General features: G+C 38.9%; 1 protein-coding gene across 1 annotated transcript in view; it reads right to left on the reverse strand.

The window, feature by feature from the left end:
* Nucleotides 1–26,655, reverse strand: part of MYLK (myosin light chain kinase) — a 114,631-nt gene that overhangs the window by 82,433 nt on the left and 5,543 nt on the right. The window contains exons 3-6 of the mRNA XM_009701262.1: nt 26,215–26,349; nt 20,287–20,439; nt 1,511–1,648; nt 648–845 (exon numbers count right to left, since the gene is read on the reverse strand). Of these exons, the coding sequence (XP_009699564.1) occupies nt 648–845; nt 1,511–1,648; nt 20,287–20,439; nt 26,215–26,349 (624 nt within the window). The remainder of the gene's footprint in view (nt 1–647; nt 846–1,510; nt 1,649–20,286; nt 20,440–26,214; nt 26,350–26,655) is intronic.

Below are 26,655 nucleotides of genomic sequence, written 5' to 3' on the forward strand. Positions count from 1 at the left end.
TTTTTACATTAAAAATAATAAAAGTCTCCTGTTGATTTCCAATAATTCTCAGCAATGACTATGGGAAAATGTTGGCATACAGTAAGATCAGATGAAGGCCCCTGTCATGAAGGTAGTGAATGCCCAATCACAGAAGTTTGTAGATCATTCAGTGTTTACCGTGGGATTTACATCATATGCAGAGATGTAAAGCCAAATTTTTTGCAGCTAGTTCTCAAATTGCAGAAATCATGTGTTCCTCACCTACTACCACTACAATGCTAATATTAAAGCCAGGATACCTGGCTCCTGGACAGCTTTTCTAAGTATTCAGGTCTTTAATTAGAAAGAAAAATATCATTAAATGGTTTACATTAAGTCCATAGCTACAATCTCAAGCTGCATTTAGCAGAAGTTTTGCACTGTCCCTAGGAATAGGACTCAGGAATGCATTTTTTAAATAGTAACATAATGTTCCAGAGTGAAAAGACTTTTTTTTAAAGTTGCTTCTGCTCAATATCCTTTTTAATTCAGATGCAGAGACTGAGAACTCCTAGCATCCTTCACAGCAGACCTTATAAACACTCCTGTACTTTAAATAGACATCCTTCCAGCACATTAGAATTATTTTCTTTTAGCATTTCCTAAGGCAGAGAAGAACTTTATACCTTGTACTGTCAATGTAGCCTGGGTTTGAGTTTCTCCTAATTCATTCCAGGCTTCACAGGTGTATTTGCCTGTGTCTTCAGGAAATACTTCCTGGATGTACAGACTGTACTCATTGCCTTTCTTCTCAAAGTGGAAATCTTCTGTCTCCTGAATTTCTTTCCCATTGTGCAGCCAGATAATTTCAGGAGGTGGGTTAGCTGAAAAATACAAAAAACAAAAATCAAAGACACACACAAAACCCCACCATATACTGATTAAGAAAATGAACAAGGTTGGTTGTTTTCTGCTACCTGCTTCTGCAATTTCATCTTAAAACATTCAGGAATTTCATTAACTCTGTTGATGCTACGTAAAGAGGAATAGTTCTAAATCTGTCTTACTACAGTTAAAATACAAATTAATAAGGGAAGCACATATAGAATAGAGAGGAAGAATGAGTTCTAGATCCCAGGAAGGTGGTTATCAAGGGTTTCTGTTGCCAAAGTTCATACCAGGACTGCTCTTTTCTGCAGCACTAATCTTACCCTAGCTGACAGGAATTCAGTCTTGTTTGGTTCACAATAAAAGCTATTACAAGTCCACTGAGACTTAGATTTAGTTCAACAGCAGGACCCAATAATAACCTTATTATTATTATTATTCCCATAAAGAAACACTTGTACAGGTCTGAACACATTAACACTGGACAATGTTCATCCACGCTGAAGATCAGATTAGACAAACCTACCTTTTACTTTTCATTCCTTTAAAGATTATTTCCAAATGCAAAGACAACTGCTAAAACAAAAGGACAGTGGAAAAAAGCACATACTTTCCAGCAGGACTTAAAATTTTTAAATAATACTGTTCTATAGCTACACACCTGATACCTCCACAGTCATTATCACTTGACTTCCATCCATTACTTTGAGGTCAGTCAGGCCTTTAAGGAAGATGGGTGCAAAAGTCTTGTTTAACTTGGCAGCCTGTGCACTTTCTGCCGCCTTGCTGCTCTTCTTTTCTGTGAAGTCAAGAAGAGAACAAAAGGGGTCTCTTACTGGAATTTACATGACAAATTTTAACTGACCTTAGGTTCAAACTGATTTCAAGTCAGTGGCTTTGTTTCAGTCCTCAGAAGGCAAAAATCTTTGAAACAACCCAATGTAGCTGATTTGCCTCGCCAGCAGTTCAGGCAGAAAGGCAAGAAATGGGAATGGAACTGTCTTTCCTCCAGGGATCTTCTTAAATAATTGTTAACAGATATCATGGAGTATCACACAAAAAATTTACCCTCATTTTCCCCAAGTACACATGCTCAGGTGCAAAAAAAAAACCAAACCAACAACTTGTAACCAACAATTCAATGCCTTTAATCACCACTAAATTCACATAAAAATCTTAAGATACATTACAAGTTGCTGTTCTCATGATTGATGAGTTAAAAACGTAAACTCACAGGAATATAGGATTCACCACTCTGTATGAAACTGCAAAACATTTAGATTGTTAGATGGTCAGTATCAAATGGGTTTGAGTTCACCACACTCCTCTCCTGTATTACACTTAGGCAACTGATTGATGATGGGAAAGACTGAAACCTGAGGTTATCACATATCGCAAAACAAACTATTGGATTAGGGCGTTTTTTGGGGTTTTTTTGAGGCTGTACAATCAAATGACGAGTGCTGGAGTTAAATTAATCACTCTTAAAAACAAAATCTATCTGTGGTAGGTATGTAATTTCCAGTATCCACAGTGGTCTCCTCTATCTTGGATTTAGAGGCTACGAAGCAAGATCATTTAACTGTGACCTATATGGTACACTCGACCAGGAAAGATACTTCTGCTCTAAAAACATGACCAAAGACACTTTTGAAGCCAAAAGTGATCATGACCAAATGTAAGAAGTCATAAATATTTATTGGTCACTTGGATACACTTTTTGTTTTGTTTAGCTTGAGTTCAGACCTCTTACGTCTTGCCTTTAAAATGCCAACCCTGCTTTCTGTCTCTACATGAAAATAGCTTAATTTTGCTTATTCTTACCTTCAAAATTTTCAAAGGTATATCAAGATCATCCAAAATAGTATTACAGCAACACAAGTGCCAGGCTGGGAAAAAAACACCATTCATAAGAGGATGGTGATTAGAAAAACTGAAAGCACCTCACTGAGCAAGTCCACTGAACCTCCTGGAGTCAAAAAGTTAAGCTTGTCCTAGGGTTATTTGAGCTCAATGTAAATTTGGAAGCTGCCTGGAGAGGAAGTTTTTCCTTTTCTCTAGCAAAGCTTTTTCTAGCCATAATCTTGTCTCACTGGCTTATGTTGAAGATCTTTTCTTGGCAATGAGCAGTGAGACATTGATGCATGTGAGAATGGAAATATGGGACCTGACTGAGACCCACTCAACTCGGTGTTACGGACTTACTACTCTGAAATGCCTGATTTGGTATCTGTGGTGGTGCATTTTGCCCCCTTTTCCTGGGCCTCGCTACAATTTCAGAAATCCATGCCTTAGTGTTTGTGTAATGAGTTGGGTGTTTAAGCACCCCTTGATCGTACCGGAAATTCTGTCACAGCTAAGGATGGAAAAATACTGATTGTACTGGCAACATCTATCATCCGGCCAAGGATGGGAACTCAACAAAACAGGCCTTGGAGGCCTGAAAAAAGTAGGCATCGATACATCCCTTGTCTGAATCATAGCTCAAGTAGAACATGGTATCAGTGCTACTAGAACTTTGAGAATTCCAGCAATTACCAACTCAAATTGTGGCCAGAATGGAAATTTACTAATGACTAAATTAAATCATCTTGCAAACCAATAAACAGTGGTCCTAAAGTGAGATCCTTTGAGCTCTCCTGGACTGCAGCGGGTTGTGACCAGCATCTCCCTCTGAGTAGGATGTCTCTCAGAGCTCGCGAACTCACAAGTTTGCAAAGTTCGGAGGATCATTGCTGAAATCAGACAACGAAGCCTGGTCTGAGAATCCTTCACTCCTCGAGACTCAACTCTTGCCCATTGAGAGGTGCAAAGACATTAGAAGTGAGTATTTCACTGAACTCAAGGGAAATTTTTCTATTAGCTATACCTACTTTTACACATATATACCTTTATACATCTGTTTCTTTATGCATATAGTCCTTTATACATATATCTCTATACCTATGTACCTCTTAGTGTTTGTGTGCATGCATGTGTGAATCAATTCAAATACTCTATAACAATTTAAGTCATTGCTATGATCATAGTACTTCATAGATGTTAAATTAATTAGTGATTAAGTGCTGTTAAATGAAAAGTGCTGCTAAATCCTACTGCTAGCTACTGACTGAATGGGTACCCCTGGTCTCTGTGTAAACTACTCTTGCTTGGTTTTAACCCTTTTTTTTAATACTTTCTTGTGTACTTTTCTTTCATGTAGTAAATAATAGAGTGAACCTTACCATCGAACTTTGTTAAGTCAGCTTTCCATCAATTCATATTAAAACCACTTTCTGGTAATACCTTTGAGGGTGATTCTTTGAGCAACCTTAAAACCACTCATTCATGACACTATCAGGCAACATTGATCAGCCTTAGGGCTTCCTATAGCACCTGCTTTTAAGTGACTAATGCTGTATAGAAAATAGCCATGAAATTGGGTCAAATCCATCTACAGTAATAAACTGCTGTGGTTCACCATATTCCTCTGTTTTGTACTGTTTACTCAAGGAAACAACTTCAAAAAACTGCTATACTAAGCAATATCAGCACATACTCCTTCACTACTCTAATGCCTTGCAGAAAATCCCTTTGTCTCTCAAACTGAAACAGACCTGGGAGGGAATGCAGAAATCCATATAATGGGAAAAAAGAGGAAAAGAAGAAGAAGAAAGGAGGAAAAGGAAAAAAAAAAAAAAAAGACAGGAAAGAGGCATAGAAAAGAAGAAAGGAAAGGACACTTAAATGATAATGTTTCAGTTATCCCTTTTATTGAAATAATTCATAACATTGCAAATTGAGAAGGCAGATATGTAATAAAAGGAGAGCAGGGAAAGGAAAATAAAAGCAGAGGTGTGGTTCTAGACCAACAGAGAAACAGACTTGGAGTATGATCAAAGAAGTTCAAGCCTTCAGAGAAGGGAGATAACAAAAAAAGAGCTGAAACGGCTCTCACGAGAGAGTTAACAGTGATCAGGAAACAAATTTGCTAGTAGTGGTTCTAACAGCAATTCTCCCAGAACAGACCGAGCTGCCTCCAGCAGAGCCCCGGTACAAACAGCATTAAGTACTAGCAGCACTCCACATCCCTCACAGCTGGCTCTTTGCTTTATTAGACTGACGTGCCTGTTCCATGTAGTCTAAATAAGTGGATTTCTGTAATCAAGGAAGACAATACAGTATAACAGCCTCAGCTTATTAAAAAGAAATGGGTGAGCAACTACAGAAGAAATAGAGCAACATCATTTCCCAAAAAGAATTTTTCAGCAATGCTAACTCCTCCAAAATATGTGCTGCAGAAATGAAAGTTTCACATACTGGGATAAAACCACCTTCTTGCACAGAGCTGCATAAACATTAAAAGGAAGCAAGCAAATAATTAACAGTAACTGCATATATGAATCACAAACCAAACAAGATTACAAAAAAGTTAGTCCTCAGTTTCTGAAGTTATCATCTCAGGTAGAGGTATCCTGTGCTAGTGAGGAGATCTATTGATGAGAGTAACATTAAGAAGATTTACTGGGGGTGCAGGCCTCTACCCCTAAAAGAGTGACCTGCAGGATTAGAGGAAAAAGGACAATTTGCCATTGTTATTTATCAGTGCTCACTATTTATAAGTGAAGCTGTCAAATTGAAATGAAGGGGGCCAGAACCTGCCTCACCATCGCAGAAATCTTAAAAATAGCATTTACACAAAATTTAAGCACTGCATATCTTTATGCTGATCTCTTGTATGAAGACCAGTTCTGTGCTTAAATAGAACGTTACAAGGGTAAGTATCAAAACCCAGAAGCCTATGGTATATTAGTAGTAAAAACCTTCAAGGGTACAGCTTCAACAGTGCAAGAAAAGTTACTGGGGAGACGAAAGAGTTATTTCAGGGGAAATGGAATGTAATCATGCAGAGCAACACCAGGACAGATTATTAAGTCTGAAATACTGGAAACTTGGGGATTACTCCAGGGACAGAAACAAAGGCAACTTATACATCATAACCATTCTGAAGACATCCCTATCCTCGTAAACCTATCATATACCAATGCACATGCACTTTGATTTAGTCCTTGAAGTATTACCTGATTTCTCAATACCTATTATATAGCAGGGGTAAAAATGTCTCACCTTTCATTGCATTTTTCTCAGAAGGGACTGACACAATCATGCAGAAGCCAAATTACAAAGCCTGAATGTTAACTATTTTCAAATTCTTCTGAAGCTTGTGAATGCTTTTAGTTGTTTATTTATTACATAGCACCATGCAGTGACTCAGTGCTCCTCTGATGAAGGCTTTAACATTTCCCAATTTTACCATGAGAGAGCAGCGCTGTACATTTTCACAGCTTATTTTAATATACCTAAGGGCTTCTTCAATTTCAGCCTTTACAGCTCTTGTTTTGAAAAACAGCAGTCAATTTGATTTTGGAAGGTACTTGGGGAAAGAAGGGACACTGCTCATTGAAGATTAAGCAAATAACTCCTGTTCCCATCTATGGTGGAAAGATACTGTGTGATTCTACTTCCTTTTGGAAACACTTGGCTAATTATTTTGCCAGGAAAGCAGTACAAGGAAAACCATACACAAAATCCCAGGCACTGTTTGCAAAAGGGTAGCTTCAGAAAGTGTAACAACCATAGAAGTTCACATTCCCTGGCCACAGCTAGGTGCTAGCTAGTCTCATGTATCAGGAACAAAATCTGTGACTTGCACCAGGAAAATGGATGGCAAGGAGATAAGAAAAACAGGACACAAATATGCAAGCTGTAGAAAGGCCCATTCCTCCAAAGCCCCTTTCACCACATGAACTCTACTGGGATTCAAAATTCACATGCTCTTCAGTGACAGGTGGCTTCAGAGCCCAAAGCAGGGGGAAGAAAGAGAAAGAAGGAAGTGCAGGTACAGCTCCCAGCTCAGATACTGCAAGTCACTATGCTTCTGGCTGAAACAGTCTCTCACATAACACTGCAGGGTATTTTTGCTGCCAGAACTACAGACAATAAAAATATGGCACTTCTGGCACCAGAAAGGAAATCTGGAACCTAAGGAAAATTTTGTCTGACATTAGCATAAGGGCATGACTTTGTTATATATCTACGCATCCTCACGCTAAATCAATTGCATGTGAAAAAGAGATCCGATCTCTTCCTATTATGTTAATACGCTCTAATCACCTATAGCCATTTAACGTCTCTCTCACCACTCTTACTTCTTATTACTTTCAAGTAGGAGTAGGTTTAGCTCTAAGAATGAAAAGGAGGAATAAAAGAGTTAACACATAGCAGTACTGCCATAGTGACCAAAAAAATTCCACCCCAGGCAGTTGATTTTCTCCCTCCCTTTCCTTTCCCCAATCAGCTTCTGCTGGTGCAGTGAGTTCCCTCCCCCCAGGTGGATCATGTCAAAGCAATTCACGAAGAACATCAGAAAGCACTACATAGGGTGGGCTTGATAAAACACAGATACATCTCAATAACTTCTTTTCAGATCATGCAACTATTTTATTTTACAGTAGCTTGCAAAAGCTGCCACAATATTTTAACCACAGCTGTTGGTTTCGTGCAGGTCAAATCATGCAAGATAATACAGAAGATACTATGACTTTCTCCAAAGTTGCTTATAGAGCACTGAATTCTCAAAGGCTTTTATAAAATTATGAGATCAAGATGTTCAACAATTTTTGCACAGAGCTGCGGTCTGGCGTAATACGTAAGCCCAGCCAGGGCATTCTCTGGTGAGCTATGGTCTCTCTGTCATTTCAACAGGCTTTTGATAAGGCATTACACAGGGTGACAGATTTAAAAGTCCACCACAATGATCCCACTTATATGGTTCCTATGGGTTTTACCTTTCCTCAGGCTTTACTATGCATGAATGTTGAGAAACAGTAAGTAATAAGACGCACAGCTTGGTGGGAAACACAGCCTGTGAGACCAGAAATAGTAAGCAAAGCATTTAAAGGGTATCTTATATACCCACATATGTCTTCCACAAAGCAAAAGCAATATAGGCTTTTCCCATAGCATTGCCTTACCCCTGAGGATTCTTTTTTTTTTTTTTTTTTTACTAGAAAGACAGTCTAATAAGCATCCAAATCTATGTTTAAAAAAGACAGTGCATTAAATCCACAGAGATGAAGGAGAATTTAAGCTCTTCCAGTTTCTTATGAAAATACAGATTCTCAGCATATCTGGATGGTATGGGAAAAGAGATATATTGCCTCTGATACACAACTATTTCTATTCATCTTTTACTCTGTTTTCCTGTGTTTGTGTAATCAATAGTAAGTTAATCCATCTACAGCTACCATATCAAACATCTGTTTATCTATTAACCTGTATTAATAAAAATTTAAGGTGATAAAAAATGCTTTCCTATTATTTGACTTTTCTCAATCCACGATTTAAAGAGTGCTTACATAAATTTAACCTCCACATACCTGCAGACTGGAAATTATTGCAAGAGGACTCAATGTTAGCTATGGGCCTAAGCCAAAATACACTTGAATTTTTTTAAACCTAGACCTGGATCAGAGCTTGGTGCTTGAACACAACTGTAAATATCTTTATATTGATAAACAAGGGTGAGTTATTGTATTGAAGGTGTTATGTAAAAGAAAAAGTGGAGAATTCATGCTGCACTGAATAGTTAACCTGCTACAAATCAATTGTATAATACACATGCACCAGTTTAACTGCAAGTATGCAACCAACTATGTACTTTCTAAAGTAAAAGATACAGATAAATCTATACACTTGGAGAGAAGGAAAAAAAAAATCAATAACTGCACTGTGGCATTTCCTTTCCCAGATTTGCTATTGAAATTGGAGTGAAGAAGAAAATCCAGATCAGGATGCAAACTTTAAGAAGATTTCCAAAAACTAGACCTGGGTTTTACCTGGCCTGTAGTCAAAACACTTATTTTTTAATGGACATCACCTATTCTAGTAAATTTTCTCATTCGTTCGTATACCCAGATGTACTGAAGACTTTTTAATGTGAGCTGCAGAATGCTGACATCTCCTGTTGAAATACAAGGTCTTCAGCATGCTCGACACTGCACAGAATCACACCATAATTGAGTTCGGAAGGGACCTCTGGAGATCTTCTAGCCCAGCCCCTGGCTCGAGCAGGATCAGCTACGGCACTGCACATATACACCTTCAGTGCAATAACTCAGCTGCACAAGATCAGGGTTACAACTGGTTACAGATCAAGGACACACAGAGAATAGAGAGTTTGCTGCCTTATGTTCAGAAAACTGCAAACAACTTGCAGTGTTTAGTCTTATAAGAGATGTAATTATACTCAAGGAATCTGTTTGCCAGAATCATGTAGCTGCCAAATAATGCCTAGTCTGAGCTGCGCGAAAGGACTGCCTCAGCAACATTTACCATTTATGGTGTTTAAATATCATATTGGCTCAGAGGCTAATAAGTCATCTGAGCTGAGGAGAACGCTTAAGTCAAAAATCTCCCTGTGTGAGCAAGCTCAGAGAGAGAAGCAGCAGATTCCACTAAAATCTCACAAAGCAAGACTCAGGTTCACACACACAGACCTTGATCTTGAAAAGACTTTCACCTCTCCAAATATTTTCAGTGTAAATAAACCCAGCTGTTTCCAGATCTCACGTTAACAATGCTATCAACTCAAAAAATAACAGATTTTATAAGGCAGAAAATTGATATTAGGACACTCATCTGTCTTTTGTCCTGTAAAGTGTTTTTCTGTCTCAGGCCTGAAGTGATATGGTCAAAATATCTTCTCCGCGTTTTCCAAGAATTCCAAACTTGATTTATACTAGCATAAAAAAAAATACGAGACCTCTATGTTCTTGAGACATGTAGGGAACATTTCTGCTTTATTAAAGATCTCAGGTTGGTATGCCATTTTGCAAACTTAGGTCATGTGAACTAGATATTTAATGACCTAGCAGTGTTCTTTACACGTCTATCTCCCAAAATTTATTTCTGCAGTTATAATCTGTCTTTGTAAATGGAAGGTGAGATTTAAATATCCTTGGGAGATGCTTTCACTGAAGAGCTGGGCCAAGTTATAGTCTGGATGTTGTGCCTTGCATTACACAGAAAAACTGTTAACCCAAGACTGACAATGCCCTAAGCCTATACTAGTCAGGGTGGTTAGGGATATACAAAGGAGGCTGAGTTTCACTTTGTCCAGTCTGGCAATTTATTTTTTTTACTGCAGGGTAGTCTTCCAGGCCCATCCTGCAGCTCCATTTACGCTCCTTCTTTCCTGAGTTTTTCCCTTGTTATGGGATATCACCAGATCATCAGCATTTTAACCTGTTTTGTCTGCTCAGTTTGTTTTGCAACCCACAGCGTTTGAAAGAGATGCCACTCCAGAAATCCCATTCTCAAAAGGTTGACTACACCAGTAAGAATCATGATTTGGGACAAACAGTCAAAATAGAATAGAATGGACTGTTTCAGTTGGAAGGGACCTGCAACCATCATCTAGTCTGACTGCCTGACCACTTCAGGTCTGACCAAAAGTTAAAGCATGTTGCTAAGGGCTTTTTCCAAATGCCTCTTAAACACTGACAGGCTTGGGGCATCCACCACCTCTCTAGGAAGCCTGTTCCAGTGTTTGACCACCCTCTCAGTACAGAAATGCTTCCTAATGTCCAGTCTAAACCTCCCCTGGCGCAGCTAAGAACCATTCCCACTCATCCTATCGCTGGATCCCAGGGCGAAGAGATCAGCACCCCCCTCTCCACTTCCCTTCCTCAGGAAAAATCTCTATTTAGAGTGCAGGGGACAGAGATACAAAGTAGCTGGCTGAGTTCAGGGCGGATCACTTCGCAGTGAGCAGACCAAATTCCTCCCTGACAGTCTCACTGGAAGTTTTTGCAGCTGCAGTGGTGTTTGCTTTTGCCTTCAGAACTGTCTGCCTTATTAATTACTAACCCTGACTGCAAGTTATTTACATCAAGTAATTGCTTTTTTGTCAGTGCCACAGACAGCAACTCCGTGGAAGGCCTGAGAGCATGTATACCTACCAAAAGTATTTATAAGACAGGTCAGCTGGCCGACTGCTAACAAATTCCCCAGCATTAGATACCAGTCTGACATGGAGAACTGCAGAAAAGGTGCTTCATATATCCTAGATCCAGCCAGGTTGGCTCTGCAGTGAAAATGTGCATAGTGCTGAGGCAGAATTTCACCTTCACGTGTACAGTCTCAATTTTTTGTGCGGCTGCCCAGGTAGAATTTAACTTAACTGCAGTGTATCATGGTGTATAGAGAGATATCACTTCCGTTAGAAAAAGAACTGGACTGTGCATGAGCTTAAATGCAATGGAAGCACAATAGGAACAGGCAGTCACATAAGCGCAAGTGTCCCCAAGGATGCCATTGATATAAAGTGCTACAGCCCCTTCAGCCCTCCCTCCTCTGGCATCTTCCCTCCGCAGTGGCGTCAGAATAGTTCCCTGTGGCAATAGTAAAATAGATCTGCTTACCCTGTTGAGTGAGTAATCAAAAGGATACTGTACTAAGAATGCTTTTGAGGAAACCCTCAAATAAGACTCAGCTTGAAAGCAAGGAGATATTTGAAATTAGACTAATACAAAGGGGAAAAAAAAAAAAAAAGAAAAAAAATACAGCAACATTGTATTTCTGGGTAAAAGTTGGTGTCAGAAAGGAATTCTAAAGCGAGGCTTGTTTGGCATTTAAGTCCAGAAGATATAAGGTAGTTCCAGTATGGCATTGTTTGTGGTCAGTTTTCTCTTCCTGATGAATTTATATTAAAAATCTCTCAAAATAAGACATTACTATGAAAAAAAAAAAAAAAAAAAAAAAAAAGACAAATTCTGTGTACGTGGACTGGTAGTCAAGGCTTGACTAAAATGAACCTGCATGGAAACACCTCCAGTAGCATTCAGGTATACAAAGTTCCTGCCCTCTCTTACTTCCCCCTACTTCAAGGAACGACCTGCTCATTAGGACTCACACTATAACCTTATAACTTGCTTTAAGTCACTTAGACATCTCTGTATTGCTCATTTTTCCAGACTCTAAAACAGAAACTTTATTATTCTAAAAGTGGAGTATCACTGCTTGACAAAATTAGATCTCAAGAAGTGGTGCTAAAGCAAGTGTTAGAGTGGTATATCTGCCTAGTTAGATACATTTTCTATCCCAAATGTACATACAACAAATTCTGTTATGCTGCTTCTGTAATGTGGACATTTTTGCCTTTTACAGCAAGAGAACTCCATAGACTTGCAAAATTAGTAAGGAAAAGGCAGGACCTGCTAAATTTCAGCATGGGGGACTTGTATTTGTTTTTTCAGCTTTGTTTTCAGGTTTTTTAGCCATACTAACCTAGGGACTCTATGCTGGAACTCAGATGCTTGAACAACACGCTGTTAAATTTCTAAGACTAAACTGAAGAGACGTACTTTTAAGAACTTCCCATCCTTACTTGGGTCTATACACACCAGCTTATGTGTTTGAAATTTTCAGATTTCTCTTTAGTCACCTAAATCAAAGACAGATGCTTCCCTCATGTAAACCCATCTCCTCTTTTCCTTACTTGGACCTTCCTTTCCTACAACCCTACTTGTCCTCCTGCATATGCTGTTCATAAAGCAATTCTTTAATTCTTACCTTTACAGCTCTTCTCTTTCTGCTGGTGCTGAATATCTCGTGCTTATGCACTCACAAGTCTTCTCCATGGTTCTCCCATTTCTCTATACTTTTGATAACGGTATTCACAAAAATATTTATACAGAGAATAAATATGCACATCAGCCTACTCTCAAACCAATCCCTTCAGTTTACCGAGTCTTTTGATTAAAAGCCATTTTTTAATTATTATTTTCTTGAACACATGACAAAACACTTGTGGGACCTTGACAGCCTCTGCTTTTCTGTAAACATTGGCCGTGCTCCTCTACTTAGGCAAGAATCTTTCTGCTGTAAATGAAACTTCCATGAGATTTTTGCACTGGAGCATATGTGTGTTTGTTTGTGTATATGTTTTACATCAGCTGGTAATGCAAGGTACTCAACAGGCTTCTAAATACTGTCAACATGTCTGCTCCCAAATCCAAGAGAAATTAAGAGAAAGGGACAAAACTCACACTAACAGAAGTGCTAATTATCTTTAAAAAAAAAAAAAAAAATCAAACCTGAAAAAAGTAGGCACAGATATATCCTTAGAGGCTGTCTTGCTGTCTTTATAATTTTAACTCTAATATTGAGAAACAACTTGCTTAAAGATGTATTTCTCCTTTTGATTTGTAGTTTAAAGGCAAACATCAATACTACATGTGCTCTTCCATTTGTGACTCTTACTCTGCCTAAGTATGAGGCACTAGAGATGAAAAGCTTACGTGTTAAAACAGGTCACTTCTAGCACTTAGTTAGCGATTTTACCTGTGACGTTGTGGTTTTTAATTGTTATGTAACCATTCTATAGACTAAATCTCTCTTTGGTGGCTACTCCATCTGATGTATCATGACTGATGGTACACAAGTGACTAAAATACACATTTGCTTTTTGTCATTTGTTTAGCAATATTTGCACAACAGGGCTGTGTTTTGATAAATTCAGGTTAATCTAGTAGTCATGGAAAGGAAGCTCAGTGAAGCAAGGTTGGAAATCAATTCATAAAAGTAACATAAGCTGGGTGAATTTATAACTACATGAGAAAAGCAGGAAAAAGGCCAGAAAATGAATGCAGACAGAAATGATGCTTAGTGTCAGAAACCAAGCTCATTTTCTTCCAGAAAAACACACACTGCATGCAACTCTCAGATGCTTTGGAACTGATTTTCAGTTATTAATTCTGATTAGGGCTTCCTCCCATCCTACAGTTTGCCTACCTCAAATCTACCTGCACAACAGTCATTTCTAGAGAGTTTTATAAATTGAGCTAATGCTATGAGACAGTTGGATGGCTGACTGAGTTCCCATTAGCTAATCCACAGCAGTTGCTCTTTGAAACATTCTTCAGGGTATCATCATGCCCATGCTTTCAAAATTACTCAGGCATATATTCAGTTAACAGGTTTTATATGTATTTTGATGACTTCCACTTTTCAGTTGAAACTTAGAGCGTTACAGAGTTTGGCAACTCAAGCTGGGACAGTTTGCACCTTGGCCAATGCAGGGCCATTCCCAAGGCTGTTATAATAACCATCTGTTTTCAGTCATTGTGGTACATAATAGCTTAATGTTCACAGCATTTGATCATTTCACATTTGAGAAGACCATCAGATGTAGGGGTGGGATTTTTTTCTTCTTTCTTTTCTTTTTCAATTAAATTTTTTTTTTCTGTCAACATCTCATCTTTTGTTTTTCATTTATAAGAAATATTAATGCAATTCCTGCCATTTAACTTCTGGTCATTCTGCAAGCACTCATCCCTCATTTGCATCCAAATTTGGTTCCTCTTTTACTGGAAATGATTTATATCTAGAAGCTGTCTTTAGAGAACATTGTTTATATGGATGGCACAAATCCTATATCATCAAAAGCTTCCACACATTTTGCTTTGTCCTTCATTTTTGGTCTGTAGCTGGTACTGTGTTTCACATTTGGTCATGAGGTGCTGAAAGAAGGCAATTTGAAAAAAAAAAAAGAAGTTTATTCTTACAAGCATTATAGCTGTTATTGACCCACACAGAGTGCTGGACTAGGAACTTTGGGACACTCTTGAAAGCAGTGGAACAGAGTTTCTTTGATGCTCATGACAGCTTACCTCTGACCTTTCGATACAGTAACAATAAACCCCTCCTTTTCACTTAGTGCTCTGAAACCAGTTCTTACATAGCCAAGTAGTTCCACCAGACTACTGGTCTGGAATGCCTTTTGGACATTTAACAAGACTAGACTTGTAGATTTTGGAAAGTCTTCTATAGTCCTTTATATTTTTGTTACGCTTGAAATACAGCAAAATGCTTCCAAATAAATAGTGACTTTGAAAAGCTGTCACAAATATTTCATCACTGTAGGCAAGTAAAATATCATACTTGGTTTACCTTAGGCAGAAATATGTATCTCAGAGAAAGAAAGCTGTAGCATCTCAATTAAGTCTTCAAGGAAAGGCTGCTAATTGCAGTGATAACCTTCTTCAAAAGATTAATGTCTAAGAGAGGTCATTCTGAGATAGAAAGAAAAACAGCCCACAACCTAAAGACAGCATCTCTCATGACTGGAAGAAAAGACTCCTACCTGAAAGCCTTTCTTCCACCTGGTTATATTTTATGGTCCCACTCACACCAGCTGGAAGAGTGACAGGAACAAAACAAACTGGTTTTCCAGAAAGCATCTCCCTTCACTGCTCTGATAAACTGGTTACAGCAGGGACGCTGACAGGCTTTCAGGTTACTCTAATCTGATCATCCAATGATCAATGAACGACTACAGTAATCGGATTGTAAGGGCTACGGGCTTCCCAACATAGACACTTACTCTGGGGAAGCTGCACTAAAAAAAGAAAAAAGTGTGAACAGAAAGTGGTGGGGGAGAAAGGGGAACAGATGTGAAGTCAGGAAAGTGCACTGCTGGCAGGGAGGGAGAAATGAGGTCAAGAGCCAACAAGCAGGAGCAGCAGTATTTGCTGAACAGTGTTAGCTCACCAAGGGAGGCAGTATTAGGCCTTTATTCAAAAAGGCAGTGTGCAGAAGAAAAGCATCAGCAAAATGAGTGGCTGCAGCGCATTACAGCCCACAAAAGTACGCTGGCTGCAAGCCCGTGCTGCTGCTATCACTACCCACACTTTGTGCCCTCCCTCTTGAAATCAATCAATGATCTGCTGCCTGGTGGGAGGAAGCTGGAGAACTCTCAAGGAGCCTGCAGTGGGTCAGATATTTTGTTTGTCATCTGCTGCAGAACTGCAAGAGAGAAGGACCTTCTCCTAGGAGCCAGCCCTCATGTAACAAGTGCTCCACTTGATACCATACCTAGAGAAAGCTGGAAAAAGCAATTAACTGCCTCTTTTACATGCAGAGTCTGCTCGCAAAAGAACAAAAGCTTCCTACACACATTATTAATTTGGTTCAGCACAACAGTAGATTGAGCCTATCATATGTCCCATCCCTATTCCCACTCTCCCTCCAGCCTGTAATCTTGTGTAGTACACCCAGGCGTTGGTGTGAATGTCAGGTGGTTAAATATCCCTTTGACACATCTTTTCTACAGGTAGATCTGACCTATAATTCCTTGTCAGTGATTAGTTAATTGACAGGGACAATGTCAGAAGCCTTATCTCAGGTATGAGGCAGACCTGAAGAACAGTTACTATTCCTGGGAGCTGGCCTTACCTTCCAACTATACACTCTGATTGTCACAGCTACAGCAAAGAACTAACACTGACTCACTATGTAGGTACATGCAAAGTTAATTAACTGCTCCTCACCTCAGTTTCCTATTCATAAAAAACTGATGAAAATGTTTAGCCACCCTGATAAAAAGCTCATTAATATTAATATGCAACCTCAGTATCTACAATCACCATCAGCATAAGATCAGTGTATATTACAGCACACACATACAATAACAGAAACAACTCAGTCATGCGCACATTGTTTTAAAACTTTTTAAGAAATTTGTACATCAGCTCCAAAGACTCCCAAATTCTGATTATCCTGTGTATAGAAAATGATGCATAAGTTTAAAGGAAAAAAAATTTAGCATTTGCAGAGCAGCAAATTGTACCATTTCAGGAATGTCTGTCATCGAATGTTTGAGTAATCTGGACCATGTTTCTCACCTCTCAGGTTTTCTTGCATTAGACAAATTAATATAGCATTTTATCCAGTGCACTCCACTTACTGGAGAGTTCAATTCAATTACTGGAGAGGAAAAATTCACATGGTGAAGACATTTGTTAAGCCGTTTTTTCAAAGAAGTGCTGCTCATTCTCTGTAGTTTATGTCTACCTGTATTTCAGCTGTAAGAAACCGCTGTCACAGGGAAGACAGCTGTCAGGATTCAATTTAGTCTACTTAGTCTTTTACAAGGCCAAAATTAGCTTCACCTTAATTAACTTAGTTTCTCCACAGACTAATGGATCTATCCCAATTTCCTCAGCCTTCAGATCACTTACTTAAGTGATCTGAAGATGATATTTTCTTGTCTTAAATAAGCAGAAGCCTGATTAGTTTGAATTTTTTAAGATGACTGCATTTCTTATGCCCCATCCATCTGAAGTGTGGGACTTTTTCAACCCAGTGCCAAAAGCCTCCTACAAACAGCTAAGTACATTCAGGAAGGACTGAGGTTGTTCAGAGCTAGGCAGAATTTATCCTGCTTAATAATAAGGAAACAAAAGACAACCATAAATGAATCTGAGACTGATGACTTAGAAGGAATGCTATGCCATAATAAGCCTAGCTAGTTATCCAGGGCCCAATGCAAAAGCATACTGAAAGTACTGGAAAAAATCCTCCTCTTGTGTTTAACAGGACTTGGAGCAGTAGCCCTTTATGGGGCAAAGGGCCTTTAAAATGTCGTTTCCTACAATAATCCCACAAAAGGAAATTTCCTTTGACAAAAACAAAGCAGCAGATCTTCTGAAGGACAAAGAATGCACAAAAGATGATCAGAAAACATAATATGTGGCCAGATAATACCTGTAACCTACTAGCAGATTGAAGTATTATCTTGTACTATAATTCAAGCATGAAGCTTATGTTGTGGTTCATTTTTTTTCCTTTCCTTTCCTTTCCTTTCCTTTCAATATTATAGCACTGACTATCCTTGCTGCCAGTATGGGATTTTTTTGAGTCATCTGTGAGCGTAATTTAATTTAGAAGGTGGAGCTTTTTGCCTTTGAAAAATAAAATTGAGTTTTAATGTTAAGACAGACAATTCACTCCAGGTAAGTTTCCCCAATGATCAGAGCAGATATGCTCCTCCATGAGACCCTTAAGCATTAGAATAGCAAAGGCAAAAATAGCAATATGAAGTGAAATGTAAACTGAGACAGACTCAGAGATGTGTCCAAGGATCACAGTATCAAGTTAAGGAAAAGCCGAATTCTGACACTGGTCTGATATGGATTATATGCCAAGAACATCCATTCCTTCTTAAATTAAATAGAAATTACTTTTCACATACAAAAGAAAAATATTTCTCTAGCAATGAATGAACAAACTGAGCACTGCACGAAATCTGAAAACTTTAAATCATCTTGGATACAAAAAGGAGCTGGAGAGAGATGGGTTACAATTCAGAAACAGTTTTTACAGACTTTATTCCAAAAATCAGTGCCTGGTCAGGAGAGGATTTTGAAGTTTTCGCTCTTTCTGCAGATACACTGATTTCCTGCTGTAATCTGTCTGGAAAAGCTGAGCATTTAGAGAAGCCTTAGCAGCAGCATTCAGAGTCTCAGAGAACTCTAATGCCAATAAGCCTTTGCTAGAGGGTCTGATGGAAAAAAATATATGAACAGATAAGAGATTTGGAAACCCCGATTTTAAATTTGGTACTATTTTTGGCAGGCAAATCCACATTGATCTGAGTCTTGGGAAAAGTTAGTGTAATCCTAATGGCAACAGGGACATAATGAATTTTAGGGAGGAAGTGGAGGGGACAGCTAAATCTGTAAAAATGTTGAACACGTGGCTTTACAGCCTGTCACACATGTTCTTAATTCTGCTCTTGTTCTTCCCTCCACGCTCCATGACTCCAAGAAAATAGAATTGGATGCAAAGCAGAGGAACTAACTACCCATAATAGTGGCAATGCAGCTTTCTAGCCCCGGACTAGCTAAAGTACAGAAGGAATCCAACTCAGTGCAACAGCAACTATGTAGCCTGAAATAGCTCAGCAGAGTACACAAACTTAGGAAAAGGCTAGGTCACTATTGCTCCCACGCTAACATTGTATGTCAACCCTAAAATAACTCAGAAATGGTTAGTTAGAGAGGGGCTGTCTTTTTGGTTTCTGTGTCCCAGTGAAGAATCAGCAGGTCCCATGTCAAAGACAGCTTCCTTGAGGTGGAGTGCTCTTGATTTGCCCTTAGCTACTGCAGATGAAATGCTTCAGAGAAATCATAAATGACATCTTTGAGAACAGATTAGTTTCAGGCTTATTTTATATCAATGTTTTCCTACTTTATGCCCCTTTTCCTGGGGGGAGGGGGAGGGCAGGGAGGGGATGACTACATTTCCAATTTGATAATCAAGAAATTAACTCATAGGTTTACCAGAATTGATTTGTTTTCTTTTTAAGCTTGTCTAGGGTTTTAAATGGATTCATACAGACAGAACAGGGGCAGGCACATCACTGAAGTGCTGTAGACAAACACCACAGAACAGTGGCAAGCAAAGACAAATCTTGGGATCCCAGGGATCAGGGTACATTTCCTACCAAGCTGCGTGTACAAATTTGGGGCAGCTATTATTTGGTCATAGACAAATGGAATAGGTCCCTTGGTAGCTGTCAGTCAGCAGTCTGTTGGACAGGCAGTGCCAAACTGTTATTGCTTTGGAAAAAAATCATTTACAGATGACAAATACCAAATACAGGCTTGATTGTAGAGGGAGGGGGAGTCTGAATGAGGGCGATTGTAGAAGGAGGGGGCTGATCATCTCCAGTCCATAAAATGAAATGCCTGTATAAATTGGTGCCAAGTGAGATTATAAGAATAAAGACCATAATATTGATTGATACTACCTCACTGTTCAATTCATCTATGGGATTCTGTCATCTCTTGTCTTTATTGCAATCTCTCGTCTTTTAGACTATGTTTGCTCAGATCCTAATGCAGAATTATGGCTTTCATGGACGCATCAGCTATGTCTAATCAGCACTGGGGTTATCAAATTATTGATATTTGCAAGGAGGGTGCTGTCAGATTTCAGAAACAACAGATCACCTCAATTGCTTACTACAAAATTCTTCTGGTACTTTCACTACCCAAATTCTGCTTGTTTAGAGATACACTGTTCCCAATTAGCTGATACATACCTCTTCAGAATTATCTCTGATAAATCCTGGTAGCAGAACAAGAATATTGGCACTTGCTATCATAATTGCAGTCCTTGGCACTCATCTCTGTGCTTTGCCTTTCAAGAAAAAGGGGTAGCATCTGCCTCATCACCATAACACCTTCTGCCTGATGGGTGATACTGGTGATGCTATACTTTTTTTTTTTTCCCAGCAGCGGCAGCCCTTTCCCACACTGGTACACCTCTTCCAAAACTTAGCCTCACTGATTTGTAGCACACTAAGCCCTTCTTGCTGAGATCACAGCATTAATACCTTTTTCTGAAACATGCATTTTAGTTTACATTTCACTGTCCTTAAATGCTTAAGTTGCACACGCCTCCAAGGAGGAGAAAAGGTACCCAGCTGACAAGAGCTTAGAAAAAATATGGAATTCACTTATAACCACCTCTGTTAAGGATCCAAGATTTTTTTAAAAAAATATTATAGCTCATATCATTGCAGTAATTACAGCAGGCTGAGATATTCACCTTTTACTGTGACCTGAGCACTGCAAGATGCCTGTCCTGTGTTGTTTTCAGCCAGACAGGTATAAATGCCATCATCTTCTGGTAGGGCATCTTGGACAGTCAATTTTGCAACTCCATCTTCAAAAGTGGAATGGGCATACTGAATTGGTTGGTCTGCAGACAGAAAGGAAGAGAATTGTCTTAATATATCAGCCATAAGTTTCAAAAGCACTTCTTGTTTTTATTGAAATCTGGATGCCTAACACCAGCCAGTATATTAAAGGGCAGACCCAAATCCTGCTCTCTGGAACACAGCCACTGCTCTCCAGTGACTACAAACAGCAGCATCCCAAGCACAAAACGGAATATGGTTGTCAGACAAATGTCACCACTAGGATCACTGGGTGCTACTTTGAATGGCAGCAAGAGGAGAAAGGTTTATCTGTGTATTTTGAATAGATTCAGGTGGACAAGAAAAGAAATGCCTGGTGTGTTTGCTTCAGACATTGTCTCCATCTTGTACTTTGCCTGAAACTAGATATTAGCATTATTGTCTAGATGTGCAAAACCTGCTGGGCATGGAGAAGCACTTAAAGTCCTCCATCAAGTACTTTGTAGTACAAGACTTTCCAAGAGAGACAGCAAAATCTATGATGGAGCCAAGAGGCTGATTTATACAAGCAGTCAATCTACACTACAGTATGTATAGCCTGGTAACAGACAGGTACAGTCTGATCTGTTGTGATGTGACTGTTAAAGAAGTTCAATTTAAGAAACTGGTTCCTTGAATTGGTTTGGAACATGCTTAAATGTTAATGTAGACTGGTTAAAGTTGCTTTGCTATTGTTTCAGGAACTGTCATCAATCTCAGCCTCACTTTCTGAAATGCTTCTGCAATCTGTTTTCCCGATATTAAATAGTTTCCACTACTGACTCATCATTGGTTGCTTTCCCAGTGTATGCAATGCTTAGGAGGGCCTGATATCTGTGCATAAACATCATGCTGGAAAAAGAAATTAGAGTCATCTAAGAGAAGAGGGTGAAACTGCAGAGAAATTGTGCAGGACTGAATCAAAGACATCTGTCACTTGGGAAATCATGATCAAAAGGAAAGATCAAAATCACTTTAATTGCCAAAATGATTTTAAAATATTAGGACAAAAGCTCTGGGGTTTGTAAGAATCAGGTCTGCACTATGAGCAGGATAAATTAAATGATGGGACAGATTTTTCTTTCATCTCTGATTTTCAACACTAGCAAACTCAAAAGGCAGCCATTATCTATGCACTATCTATCTGCATACGAAGCTTCATTCTGAAACACAGACATGTGCCAAAATCAGCATGATCCAATACTTACATAAATTATAAAATGCGGTAGACGATCTTGTTCCTTAACTTGTCAGTCATCCATTTGCTAAGTTAGCAGATTTCCTACCGCATGAAAAACTGGGGTGAACATTTAATCAACTGCCCAGAAGACTCCAATTTTAGACTAAACTCTTTCCACCTTCTTCACAGGTTACATATTCTTATTACTAGTTCCTTTGAGCTTCCTTTCACTCAATTACACACAGACTGTTGTAACTATTAGGTCCAATCACATATTTTTTGCATACGGGAATAACGTTACATTCAAATATGTACATGTAGGGCTAAAGCCCAAGCAGACAAAGCTTTCTGTAAAGACATGGGGCACTGGACTACCTTCCTGGTCTAACTGTAGAATATTTAACCTGACAGGGATCCCATCTGGGATTCTGACATTGAAACTATTAATGGTGCCTAATGATGCTATGATGATAATCATAGCAGAAATACACTCAGGATAAAAGCTCCAGCATCAAAAACAGAACAATGCCTTTTTATTTCTGTTGTAAATAAGCAAATGAATAGGGTAAGTGTTCTGTGTGGAAAAAGAAAATGTGGTCTCATTCACCATGTCCTCAAATTTTGTCAGGTCATCCTCTTTTTCACACCAGCTCACAACAAAATTGTGAGTATTTTTTAGCACTATTCACAGAATAGTGAATTCACTTACACAATAACCTTTTCATCAGATTCCAGAAAAACAAACACAAGTATATCAGCCCTGAAAAATAACCTGCAGCAAGATTCTAAGTTATACCTATTGTACTTATATTTTCAGCTAATAAAAACAACTCTCCCAGTAGTGAAATGTTCTCTTCTCCAGAGGCAGAACAGTCAAATCTCCATGACAGCTTGGCAGCAGGAACAATAACAAAAAATACCTTTCTGCTGGCATGTTGTGCCAGAAGAAAGGAAATTTTCCCCTGGCCCATTTATTAAAAGAGAAAGCTATCTTAAACCCAAACACTACTCAGAGAATTGTTATGCTAAAGTCATGCTCATATTCTTTTTAAATTCAGCAGAAAGAGGTTCAATTCAACTCAAAAAAAACCCCCAAAACACATGGAAAGCAATATGAAAAGGAAGGTATTTAAAATACAGTCATATAGGCCTTATTCCTGCAATTTAAAAAGAAGTTACCAATAAACATTTAAAGAAGCTGAAGTAAATTGGAGTTACATACTGAAGTATTGTCACAGAGAGCACGTGTAAGAAATTATTTATAAGGTTTTGGTGAGGCCAGAACTAAAACCCAAGTTTACTTTCAGGAAGTTTTCCAGTAAATTAGCGAAAATTCAGAAAGAAACTTAAGATAAAGGGCTGAGTGAGAGCAACAGGACAAAAGGACCACCTTGAAAAAGTTGGAAAAAAGCTTTAAATCATTAAAATAGGAAAAAGTGTAAGAAAGAAACTGAAGATGGTGGAGCTGTAGAGAAGAGTAAGAACTCGAATAATATCCATAGTTCAGTCAGGTGGGTCTTATTTGTGCAGTCTCTACGAATATGGAAAAAATATTCATCCTCACAGATGCTAAGAAGTAATTATAAACAATGCAACAGCATACATCATCAGTTTTTCGTCTTGGTTGATCTGAGAGAGAGATCAATCTACATAATGGCTTGGAAAATGTTTTAAATTCATATGTAATCACAGCTAGTAAAAATGCTCAGTATCTAAAGTAGTACTTGTATGTAACGAAGTTACTGTAAGTCTTCTAGCTCTCAGGTGGTGTGTTTCCTTGGAGATTGCAGGAAGGCAGATTGGACAGCACACAGGCTGTTCAGTGTCAAGGGCTGGCCACCCTAGGAGTGAGACTGTTCTGCTTTTCTCAAAGCAGCCTTTTGTTCGTGTTTCTTATGATTTGATAACCTCATCTTTACACTCATTATTTCACTGAAATATACATACTCACTATTCCTTTCAAAAACTAATTCTAGCTTGTTGTCATTGTCATGCTTGGAAGACAATTTGCATTTGATATTTTCTTGTGAACTTTACACATCCTGTCCCGTACGATTTTTATTTCTATGGAGTTCTGCAAAAGTGCTATATTTTGAACAGTAGTGTGATTGCTCTCAGCAGATTGCTTTTTTCTCTGCCGCAGCCTATCGGTTGTGAACATAAAAAGCTTTATATTCCAAGCATGAACAGATTGTAACACACCTTTTTTTAAAACAAAATTTGTCTGCCTGCCTCAAATTACACACTGTGAATATACTGTTTGCTTCATATGGCCAGTTGATGAAACACTCCATCATGTTATTTTGCCAAAAGCATTGTTCTGTCTGCTTGGAATAATATTTCAGGATCAAACCCACAACTTTCTCCTTTATTTGATAATGGATATAAATATGAGAAGTTTGTAGTATCTAGCTAGCTGGTAGACAGAAAGGGAATGTTTGCATTCAAATGGATATCGCAATAGCCAATTTGATCCTTAGGTAAAATAATGATCCTAGGAGTGTACACGGAATTATCAGCATTAAACTACTGTTTATAATCCATTCAAGTTTGTATCAGAATGGTATATAAACCATTATATATCACAATCAGATGCAAGACAGAAAGGCATTAAACTATAGTGGTATGTTTTAGGAGTCCGGAATGAAAGTAGTGCACTTATGTCTTCAGAATAATATACGATTTCTGTAATTTTTATTATTATGATAGTTTCTTGTGCTTCTGTTGTTCAGACTCATCACTGCCTTTTGATTTAAGGGCAGAGTTAATGCACTGGCTTTCACTTACAGAACCCTAACGGTTTGAATTCTAACTATGTGAAAAAAACCCACCTGCTTTTGCCTCCTTGTGATATTGACCCAATTGAAGTCAGAAGCTTGGATATGCAATACAAACATGGTTATGCCTGAACAGGGGCAGACTCATCTGAGATTAGTGAGAAGAAAGGTCAATGCAGAACAAACATTCTGAAAAAAGGCAGGGGGGCACAGTGCATGCTGGAGGCTTACAGAAACATGTTGCACATTGATCTCTAGGCCCTGTTTTTCAGGAGATAGTTGTTTCTGGTTAGCAAAGCAGAACATGGTTACATCAATGGAGACGCTGTATCTATGCCTGATGAACTGTAGCACAGAAAGTCATTTGAGACAGGAAGAGGCTCTGTATCTGGAAGACAACTGGGTGTAACTACATCATTCAGTGACTAAGGGAACCCTTTATGAGCAGTGGCTATCCTTGGAACATGAAGATGAAATGACTGACCCTATGGGTCGGAGTTGCTCCTTCTGTGCTACAAGACACAATTCTCTTATAGCAAAACAGTGATTCTACTCACGTCTGCAAAGGAGGAACTGCAGAGTAGCCTTCAGACAGAGAAACAAATTATTTTAAACAGGAGAGTGTCAGAGCCTTTACTCACATGTTTCGTGTTGTAAATAAAGCAGTGGCCTTTCTATTCTAGATATGGAGCTATTGGGAAGGGGAACGCACCAGGCTGTGGGAATGTACCAACCTCAAGGCCATGATTCATTTGCCCTGCCACCTTTTTCAATTATCCTATTTACTCTAAATAGCTGAAGAAAAACAGAGATCATGTGCAAATAATTAATTTTAAAACAATCCTGGAGGAAACATCTTTATGGCAAAATATGCTAATCCTTATCTTTAAATCACACACACACATATACACACAAAGATAGAAAGCCTGGGAGAGTCTGCAAAAAAATCAATTGCACTTCAGGAGTAACAGAGGTGATCAAGGGTTAAGCTGAATAAATCTGTCTAGTATTTAATACATATGGCTCTAAACGGAAAGAGCCCTTAGCCAAGGCATGTAGTCCCCGGATTTCTGAAATCATTTGAAATATAAGCAAAATGCTGATGTTTGGGGCTGAGTTCAGTATTAAGAGGGGGCTGTTAAGGAAACTTGCGTGTTCAGTTGTGTAATCAGGGCAGGGTAGGAGATTAAACAGTCTGATAAAAGTAAAAAAATCTTTTATTTATCCTTTTTTTCAGTCAGTTTTGGGCAAGCGTTTGAATCTCAAGGAACCTATTTCTAGTAGAGAAGCAACCAGAAAAGCTGTGATTTTAATATATTGAGGACACAGCTTCTAGTACGAATTAAGACCAGCCCAGCTGATGGAAGGATGGAATCGGGCATAGGTTTCCTTCCAACTCCAAAGAGTGATATGCTTAGAACTTACTAACCCTGCAGGATCATGATGCCAACCCGTTACTCTCAGAGCAGAGGCTAGTGGCAAAGGAGTGAGGGTAGCACAGGATTCAGCATACAGTAGCAACACAGGCTTTGTTGGAGCGTGGTGAAAAGCTGCGTTTAACAAAACCCAGCCAACCCATCTGCGTACAACCTTGTCACCAGAGTCCCCTGCTGGACATACCGGAAAGCTGCAGGAAGACAGAATGCTCAAGAAAACCACCCTTCATGCATGTTACGTGCATATAAACTGATTTTCTTCAAGTATTCTAGTGGATTATATTACGGCGATTTAGAGTGCTTTGTGCAGTATTCACGGCTTTGCTATGTGCTGATCAGAGTGGCGTTTGTGACTGTGGATGTAAGCGTGTGCATGCGTGTATTGCAGACCAGGGGGTTCCTTACCATTGAGAAGCCATGTGATCTGAGGCACAGGTACGCCTCCTACACAGCACTGCAGCACAAAGTCTTGCCCTTCACTCACAGTGCATCCTTTCAAGACACTGGAAAAGCATGGAGCAACCGCTTGAACTTTAGGCCCTTTAAAACCAAAATGAAAACAGTTCCTTTAACCCAAATTGAAAAAATTATCTTTACCGCTTAGTGACTTTTCTAGGTATGCTTAGGTGACATGGCTGGGCTAACAGATTCATCCCATGCAAACAAGCAAAACAAAAAAATCAAACCATTTCACCATGGTGAAATGTTTTATCGGGAAATAGAAATAATTTTGAGCAACAGACTGGTATAAAGAAGAGCTTCTTCTATAATCTACAAGGCAGGCTTTGCCAGTCCTCAAGCTGTATCTTAGGTGTTGGTTTTATATACCAGAATCCACCATTTGCA

Source organism: Cariama cristata, unplaced genomic scaffold (assembly GCF_000690535.1).
Source record: "Cariama cristata isolate BGI_N322 unplaced genomic scaffold, ASM69053v1 scaffold7780, whole genome shotgun sequence".
NCBI classification, from domain to species: domain Eukaryota; kingdom Metazoa; phylum Chordata; class Aves; order Cariamiformes; family Cariamidae; genus Cariama; species Cariama cristata.